Here is a 9,853-nt window from a genome sequence, read left to right on the forward strand (position 1 = left end):
GCTTTGATCTATGCCATATAGAAGAAATAATTAACACAAAATATATTGATATAGATATTTTAGTTTAATTTTATACACAAAAAAATGAATCTAATTTGACTTATACGTGTCAACCGAACCATTACCTTATGTTTGGAAGCAAGGATTTGAAGGGATTTAGATTTGTAAATCCTGGTTTTAATCGTTTAGTAAGTTGGATTTTAAAAATGGAATTGGATTTTAAGATATTTGAGAGAATATGACTGGATTTCATTGTGTATAAACAAATATTCTCAAAACTGGTCAGATTTAATGAGATTTGGATTTAAATAAAGCTAAAAAATATCTATAACACATTTTTTTAATTATTATCCTTCTACCATCTTTATATTTCATAATTGGATTAAATGACAAATATATTTATTTTTTATTTTGCACATTTGATTCTTGAGATCTATTCTTATAGTTGTCATTAATATTGAATACTTTTTTATTCAATAATAATTATTTTTTTATTTATAAAATTAGAATGTGGTTGAATGTTTAATTTTGAAATAATTTATTTCGTTAAATTTAAATTTGAATATTTATATATTATGTTTGATTTTTTTATTTTAATAATTCATTTTGTTTTCATTAACCGTAGTTAATTAATTATATAAGAGTTTATGTAGTTTATATAACACAAATATATAATTGAAATGATATAAAGAAATATATGATAAAATTAATTTTAATTTTTCAATTTGTTAATAGTGTGAATAATATATTTTAAATATTGATTTATGTAAAAGATAATTAAGATTATTTTAGTAAAATTTTTTTCCAAACAAAAAATGAATTCTAAATAGAATTTTTAAATAAATCAAACACAAAATAGAATTCTAAATCCATGGATTTCCAAATCCAACTCTACTTCCAAATTAAAATCCAATATTTTAAACATCCAAACATACCGTTAATAAAAATTGACCAATGAGTTATTTAATCAAAATTCTTAATCAATTTTTTTTACCCCATTTATTTATTGAAAATTAAATAGTAAAAACTCAAAAATACAATAACCGTGTTTTTTAAAATCAGACATAAATAAAACATAAACCCTTTACAAATGGGATAAATATGTTTGATTTTTTTAAACACGAGAAATAAAAGTGCTTCATTTTTAAAAAATGGAAGACATACTAACCTATTAACAGTTTTTCAAGGATTGTCTTTTTAGACTTTTCACATAAGTCTGAAATAATTAGCCTTATTTATACATAAAATCTTCAATTGTTTCATGCTATACTTTATCCTATATTTTATACTATTTGAACGAATGTTTCCCCGTTTCCAGAAGTCGACATAATTTAGTTGATACAAAATCACTATGTGCTGGAATTTGAACAGAGGATCACAAGTGAACAAACCATAACAAATTAAGGTCCAAACAAAAACAGCTGCTAGCATCAAAAGAGATCCCAGTTACAATCAGTACAAGTGTACAGAATTTTGAAAACATGAGTACTGGGGAAAGCCGAACCCGAAAGTAAAACTTAATACACATCCACAGATATTCACAGCTTCCTAAAGACAGGGATATGGCTGTATACCTTCACCGAAAAGCTGGCTGCTATCACAAACATCTATAAGAGAGTCGACAGCCTTGTTCGTTCCCCGACTCTTGAGCTGGAACAACTGTTTCTGTCTTCGGTTTGGGTGATAGCTGCAATTCAAACACCAAAAGTGACCATAAAATTAGAAAAGAATGTATAGTTTGAAAGCTGAAACTTGGAAGACAAAAGTGAAAATCAAGTAAATATACAATGCCAACTTCGTTTATGAAGTTGCCATGGATAACAAGAGGAATTGAATTCGTTCCAGTTAAGAATTTTAGACGCATTCCAAAAAAACAGAGGACATCACCATGGTATAAATGGGGAACGTACTCAATTGTAAAATGCTCAATTTTGTATGAATCGAGGAGATATGAGATGACAGATGAGCAAAATTCCTTTGCAAAAATCTCTAACAGGTTGGAAATCAAGGAAATTTAGCATGCTTATAGGTGAAGGGACTAGATACGATAGTCACAGAACATAATAAAAACACACAAAATTACGAGACGGGACCAAGTGTAAAAATATAACATTTCACATGTTTGAAGCAGGATTTGTAAGCTAAACACTCAAAAAGCATATATAATCAGGACACATTGAAGCACAGATGCAAAGCAAATAGTTTTTAATGAAAAGAAAAGTGATTATGCGGTCTGGTCGAGCAGATGCATCAAAGTTTAAGAATTTAAAACTTTAAAACTTTTTCAGCAAGAAATGAAGTGAGATGTGACATTTGGATTTAATCGCAGTTATATAAACCCACTTTAGAGTCAGTTTTCAATAATTTAAGCATAGTTGTGAAGGCAGACGCCTATGCTCCTATAAAACCCATTTGAGTGTGCACCCTTGGTGAGTGGCATGCACAACTTTCTGCACACAATTTCTACAAGATAGAACTTTTTTCTACGTTGAGATTCCACAATCCTATGCATCTTGCCTCGTGTCAAGCTCCTAGGGACCCATGTGCTTTAGTGAATTTAAAGTCTTTAATAACTATGGTTACAGGCTTGGATTTAAAATTTACTGAAACATACACACACAACATAAGATAAGTGCTCTGATAGATGTAAAGAACAAGCCAATGGGTCATACCTTGCCCTGAAGATTAAGTATTGAGGACTTCAGCAAAGCATCACCGACAATCAACCTTAACTTCTTCACAAACTCATCCCGGCTTATCTTCTTATTCTGCCAAGAATTATGTAAAACAAGACAACCAACCACTTTCAAGACTTATATAATAGACATTTACAACCAAGAAAATAATGTTTCAACAAACAAACCGTGAACAGCTCATAATTGGACTTGACAAGCTCCATATTTTTGGGAGGAATTTTATTTGAGATGGCAGCGAACAGCACAGAAAATGGCATCCATGGGCTGTTGGGAATTCTTGCAGAGGTTGAATTGTTAATAAAAGGTGTATGTGATGTTATAGCTGGATGACCAAAGCTTCCCTAGAGTAACCAGAAACCATCTCGAGTGAAAATTAGCAATGTAAAAGAACACTTCGAAAACAACCCAAAATCAAGGGATATCAAAATGCTATCAAGTTAATAGCGGTCAGTCATATAATCATTATCATGTACATCACCATTTACAAATAAATGCAATGGAACAGATAACCTATACCCAACAAACAACACTAAAAGCAATCAACTTCCGATGAGTGCAGGTGACGCCAGTTGGACATGACTATACGGAAGAGCCAGACTTCAGACAAATGCTATTACCCTTGTCCGGTTTTAAAATGATACAAAAATACCTCCATCCTTCATAACTTGAATTTTTTTCTTAATTTAAAAATACATGATTCTAGCCAACAATAGGGATTCCCATACCAATCCAAATGAAAGAATGAAAGTAGCACCTAAGAAAGAAAGAGGCAGCAAATAAAATATAATTCAACTGCACATCAAACAGGACATTACCTTGGCCTGAGGTTCTTCATAATAAGAAGTAATCCCTGAAACATTTATCCTGCTCTCTGTCTCAACCGGAGGTCCTGCACAAGTATTATCAGACAAAATCTCAAGCTACTCCAAGGGTTAGGAGAAGAATAAATAGTTTATATGCCCGAGGGCCAAGTGTAAAATATTTCCCTATTTTTTGTCAATTGAAATAAAACATAAAATAGGAAAATATCAAAGTACTTGGATTCTTAGCATTCGTGCAAGGACACATAGAAGACAACTAATTAAATCACATAAAATGCCATAAAAAGAATATTTCTCCCCATAACAAGAATAGAAAATTTCATTCAGAAGAGAAAATCACCTTCTCCGTCAGAAAACACCTTGAAACTTATGACAGATTCTGGGAAGATATGAGAATGCATGTTCATGTTCCATATAATGTAATGCTTTGGATCTTCAAGATTGTCGACTCCACTGTCAAAGTTTTCATCACTTGGGTGAAACTGAGTCGATCCCAAACGGACATGCTCCATGTTTCCCATTATTACACGACAAAGTACCATATTTCGAGTATCATTTTCGTCACTATCAAAATAGTTTGCACTGCAAAAAAAGAAAAGATTCTAAACAAAAAGAAATTGAACTAAGAGACCTGTTACACTTGACAAAGCCGAAGTGCTACAATACTATGAGGCAAAATGAGAGTCTACTAATAAACTTGTGCATAAACATGGGCATGCCAAATAAAACATAGATCGTAAAAATTAAAATTATAGACAACAAAAACCACATGAACCCAATTAGATAATCAAAATCATCAGCTGTGCTATGATACAACAACCTACATTAGCACCAGAAATTACTCAGCTCCGTGAAAATTGTTCCGATTTCAAACAGAAAGTGGGAAATTAACTCTAACATCTGACCTTGTTATACCATGTCAAGAATATCTAACACGGAATACAAATACCAATACCACAGCTCTATAATCTCAAACCGTCACGAGTTCAGGAATGGATACTAGTAGGAGTTGATGACAAAAAATTAAGGAAAAAATAAATCTGCTCAATGGTTGAGAAAAGAAGTGGAAGAAACTATACCTGAGATCACTACCATTAGCAGGTATGAGATAAACCCCAAAACCATACAAGGGCTTGATTTTTGATGGCTGGAAGTAGCCAATTCCATACTTCAGTATGCTAGATACCATTCCTTTGGAACAAGGAAGCCAAGCATAGAGGACCTTTGCACTTCCCCGGTATCTTTCAGTAATTTCAATCTGTTTCTGAAATATTTCATAGCGTGCATCAACTGCAGCGCTTGTGCAATGCTGTATGTCAACTATTATTGCTTTGGCAAAAGCGTTGATGCCTTGGAAAAACAGATCTTTCGTAGCAGCAAAATCCAAAGACCTATCAATAGGATCTGCGGCCACAACCATGTCCGGTTCCACTCGTTCAATTTTACCATATTGATCATCAATTTTGGAACAACTATCAACAATTTCATCAGAACCTTCTAGTGCAAAATTCTTGTTGGCCCGCACTTTCTCAAAGTTTGCACAGGACTCCCCACTAGAATTATCCAGACTGAAAGAGTCTAGTCCTTCTATATCCACCTCCAAGTGTATGTTGATATCATTGCATCCAAGAGGTTCACTGGCCATAAGGTCCTCACCTTCAGTAAATTCATATTGACATCCTTGTGCTTCGTCATGATCACCAAATATTTCAGGGAAAAAACAATTTCCAGAAACATCTATCCATGCAATAGGCTTCCGATAACCTGTATTCAAATCCAACTGCATCATGTGCACAAAGTCCAGTAATATCTTATTACCGCCAAGCTCGACCTCTACTGCAGTTTTCTTAATAAGGTCTTTCTTTAGAAAGGAAACTATATCTTGGGGAAAATCATTCCATTCGCCGTTATGATAATGCATCACGCGATCGGGAAGCCCACTTTTTTTAAAGTTAGAATAGCACTTCAGAAAATACTCCCCAGATGGAGTAACATAACTGCTACATTTTCTCACAGATCCATCTAGCTTTCTCCGCTTGCCAAGCTTGTGGATAGAAGAACTAGGCAACACGATGCTGGTAGCCCCCACGAAATAGGTCTCGCATCCAGCGGACCTTTTTCTCTTTATGTCAACATCACGTGGACCACTATCCAATACCTTTACGAACTTCATTTTTATTTCTACTGACCACTGGATCAATCACTATCCAGAAAGGTTTCAAACAAACAAGAAGTTCGTATAACGAAGTCTTGGTCTTGTTTCAAAGAAACAAACCCATCAGGGTAACCTTAGAACACATCTGAAGATTAATGTATCAACAGTTGGTGAAACATAAATAAAATCCACGAGAAGAATACCAGTGCAATGCTAAAATCAATTACTCAACACAGACCAATTAATGAGACTATGACAAACAAAGCATAATGCGACAATTTGTAAGAAAACACAAAACTTTGAAGTTAATAAACCACCAAAGCAATAAAATGAGATAATGCATTTATGTCGTTTCTTTATTCTCTCGTGAAGAGAAGCTGATTATCAAGGAAAGGAGCCACCAAAGAAATAATGCCTCTAGAAGGCAGGACATGATAACTAAGCATTAAAATATGTTATTGTTCGAAGTAAACAGTAAGTGATACTATCAAGGAAACCAACTTTTAGGATGCAAATCTAACTGTGAACAAAACAAGAAATATAAAGAACATCTCTTATATTCTGACCATCGTATCCATAACAAACCAGTTTTGTTTCAAAAAACAAATCAACTCTCACGCCCAGTGTGACTCGAACCTAAGGAATGTCTTGAAAAATATACCAGTATAAATATTAGAATGAAAAAGAACAGGTGGTATTCTATCAGGATTCAGGGCCATCCTACAGCAGGAACCACATCCCAGCCAACTATTTAGATTGCAGCTAATAAAACGGTTCTAGATTATCGAGATAATCGTCAATAAAGTATCCAAGTTAAATAATAATAATAAAAAATAAATTTACAAGTGTGTGTCAACGAATCGAACTTTTAAATTCTTATCAATTAGAACATTAAGTTGATAGGTAAAATATAGACATTTGTTCGGCATAAAATAGGTGATACTAAATTAAGTCATTTGTTTGGGACAAATAGTCACTATGAAGAGCAAAAACATACTCAGGGCTATTAGAAAAACAGCCAATTAAATGTAAGCCTTATTGGAAAGTGAGAAATACGAAGGAAAATTAAATGTAAAGATGGTGTCACTAAATTTAAGGTAATCAGATGTAGCAGGTAATCAAATTTACGATTTACATACTATACAAACTTTCAGATGGTTTCACTAAATTTGAGGTAATCAGAAGTAGCAGGTAATCAAATTTATAATTTTACATAGTATATATAATTTCGTTGGAAATTTTATAAGCATGTGCTCCAAAAACTTCCAAATGTCGATAATTGTGTGAGCTCAATCAGAAAATGGTTTGTCTATGCTCGATCCTCATACCAGAATGGGAATAGGTTTGAACTTCGAACACAATCCTCCGGGCATCACATGAAGAATGCCTCTCTCTAGCTTTGGAAACAGGAAGATATATGATAGGTTGTGCATCAAATCTCCAAGAGGTAATCTCAAAATGTGTTCATGAAATGGATGGAATTGGCGTAGAATGGATGGAATTGGCGTACGTTTTTCGCAATAGACAACTAGCTAAAATAGCCCCAATTGGCTAAAATTTATTGCTCAGACACATTCACATGGACAAGCGATTGGGTACGTAACTTTTACAACTGCAAAGGCACACTAATACAAGAAAAAAATGATAATCAACGACACCACCAGCAACTTTTAACTTATTTAACTATCATGGCTTCATAAAAAATGTCTCTTCAAAATAATATAATTGTTCAATTTCTTTCCGACAAAAATGATCGTCTCCAAGTGTGGGCATTAACACATATAACAAGGGGAAGATACATGAGGCACAAAAACATCTGGCATTTCCATTCTCTGCAAGTTCAATTCTTTCAAATATCTGATGGTTTAATTGCGGCAAACAGTATCTCTAGACAAATATCATACATTTAAGGACTTCAAGTGCCTCAATCTATCAGTCAAAGTCTCTAATCATTGACCGCACAAAGTTCATTTTACACAAGGAAAATAGCAGTAGGATTCCAGAATATAAAAGATACTAGTTACATGCACTGCCACCACAAAACCGGCGGTAAAGAATCAAGATGTTGCGTCAAAATTTAAAAAAAAATCATAAATCCATTCTTTTGCCCTTCAAGGATATTGAATTCAACACCATAAATGCATTCTGGGGGTAAAGAATCAAGAATCTGTGTCAAACTTCATAAGAATCCACAAATGCATGATTTTGGCCTTTAGACAGATATCTGTTTCCTGTTTTACTTGGCAAATCCCATCAGACTGGGTAAAATAGGTGATTTGCCACAACTGATGGCGGAAAAAAATCAGTTTAAAAAATTTGGAGAATGCATACATAAATCGCACTTAATGCCTAACACATTAAAGACAGCTGAAATAAACCTGTAATACTACTTACAATATCTGATCATCAACAGCTGATTCATTTTGCTACTGGTGAACAAATAAATCATAAATGCACTTTTTCGACAAATTAAAAACATTTCCAAATTCAACTTCATACCGGATGCATGCAGGTATCAATGATTTTTTCATCACAACTTTTAATTTTGCTACAAATCTTTATTAATCAGAAAGAACAAATTCAATAGATTAAAATTTAACGAATTTCGTGTGCAATTGCAAGGAAAAGTTGGAAAATAGCCATTTTAATGGTGTTGGACTGTTAGGTCCAACTAATCCAAACAAACCAGTTACTCACAACGAACCATAACGATGATATAACAATCGCTTGTTCCATGTGGGTGCAACAGTTTCCACAAAAAATGCAAACACAAAAAGATATATTAGTTACTTGATGATTCTGACACAACTGTGTGCAAAAAAATTTATAATCTTTCATTTCCATACAACAGTACACGCAAACAATAAAATCACAGGTATAACTGGACAATGTATTATAAATGCGCATGACACTCAGGAGGTGAAGATAAGAGTTCCCTCGTTTTTACATACATATAAACCAATCAGAGACCAAAATGAAGCATAAAAAAGACTTACAGTTGGCCAATTCCAAACCATATGGACTCAAGAACCTACACAAATTTCAAACATGAAGACCATGTCAAAGGGGAGAGGATCCACACATGCATATAAATTATACATCGCAAACAATCAACGTTTGCCAATCTTTCAAGAACTGATATCAGGTAGTCCGATTTTTCTTTTTCATTTCCTGCACACTTTTTCTTATTTTGCCAAACAAAAAAAGAAATTAAGGTGAATTTTTTTCCAAATAAATCATAACCCACATAACATGACAAAATTTAAAAGGAATTTCTTCTAGCTACAAAATAATCATGAAAACCATTTTTAAAAAAAGTTGTGTCAAACCAGAGAATTAACAAAACCTCCCAAAAAAAAAAAAACTAACGTAGCAAATAAAAACCCAGGATTCACTGCCGGTGGAGCCTCCGGTAGCAAAAAATTCAAGAATTCTCTCCTTTTCAATAAAATTACTAATCCTCGTGCAATCACTTCATAATTTCCAAAAATAACACTTTAATTTGCCAATGAAATTACAGATCTATATATTTTAATTCTCCGTATAACCGAATTAAAACTCCAACGAGAAAACTTTAATTTGCCCATGAAATTGCAGATCTTTTTTTTTTCTTTTTAATTCTCGGTGCAACCAAATCAAAACCAATAGATCCAAAACATAATCACATACATATATACACCATATACAATCACGAACATATACATACACCACTCGTGGAAAATACCTGAAGACATGTAATATAGACAGAGAGAAGACTCGACAGATTAATTTTCTACTAATTTTATTCCTCCTGCCCAATATGCAATTCGCGAACCCTAGTTGAATAATCAACGAGGAAAACTTCAAATCAGTCCTTAAAATGTATAGTATTTACAATCACATGGATAACGACAAAATGTTGCAAAAGGGTGAGTTTCATTTTAATAAGAATAATAATAATAACTATATTACACGCGTTACTTATTTTTACAATATTTTTTTATAATTTATTTGTTTTAAATTTAAATAAGAATAAAAATATAATTATAAAAAATAATACGGAATACACTGAAATTTTGATATATGAATTAAAAAATAAATTAGAAAAAAAAAAGAACAAGTAGTAATTGAACCTACAACTAGATGTTTAAAAAATAAAAACTCTATCAGTTGAGACACATATAACTTATATATATATATAT

General features: G+C 32.9%; 1 protein-coding gene across 3 annotated transcripts; it reads right to left on the reverse strand.

The window, feature by feature from the left end:
* Positions 1-1,382: 1,382 nt before the first annotated feature.
* On the reverse strand, positions 1,383-9,553 carry LOC140988012 (probable inactive poly [ADP-ribose] polymerase SRO1). 3 transcript variants are annotated; one of them, XM_073456850.1, is made up of 9 exons: positions 9,397-9,553; positions 8,669-8,703; positions 7,001-7,297; positions 4,597-5,817; positions 3,858-4,099; positions 3,512-3,585; positions 2,864-3,037; positions 2,673-2,768; positions 1,383-1,687 (listed from the first exon to the last, which is right to left on the reverse strand). In XM_073456850.1, exons 4-9 carry the CDS (start codon positions 5,688-5,690, stop codon positions 1,598-1,600), a joined length of 1,770 nt encoding a protein of 589 aa, XP_073312951.1. In that variant the 5' UTR covers positions 5,691-5,817; positions 7,001-7,297; positions 8,669-8,703; positions 9,397-9,553; the 3' UTR covers positions 1,383-1,597. The 3 variants fall into 3 exon arrangements, with proteins under 3 accessions (XP_073312951.1, XP_073312950.1, XP_073312949.1); XM_073456849.1 differs by lacking the exon at positions 7,001-7,297 and having other exon boundaries at positions 4,597-5,805; XM_073456848.1 differs by lacking the exon at positions 7,001-7,297.
* Between the last annotated feature and the right edge of the window lie 300 nt (positions 9,554-9,853).

The sequence above is a fragment of the Primulina huaijiensis genome, chromosome 11 (assembly GCF_012295235.1).
Source record: "Primulina huaijiensis isolate GDHJ02 chromosome 11, ASM1229523v2, whole genome shotgun sequence".
Classification (NCBI taxonomy): domain Eukaryota; kingdom Viridiplantae; phylum Streptophyta; class Magnoliopsida; order Lamiales; family Gesneriaceae; genus Primulina; species Primulina huaijiensis.

Bases quoted from the DNA above. Each gene is read 5' to 3' on its own strand.
- LOC140988012 (XM_073456849.1), bottom strand. From the start codon at position 5,690: ATGAAGTTCGTAAAGGTATTGGATAGTGGTCCACGTGATGTTGACATA. The intron at 3,038-3,511 runs GTAATGTCCTGT...TGGTTACTCTAG, and splicing joins ATGAAGAACCTCAGGCCAAG to GGAAGCTTTGGTCATCCAGC. The intron at 1,688-2,672 runs GTATGACCCATT...TTTGAATTGCAG, and splicing joins TACTTAATCTTCAGGGCAAG to CTATCACCCAAACCGAAGAC.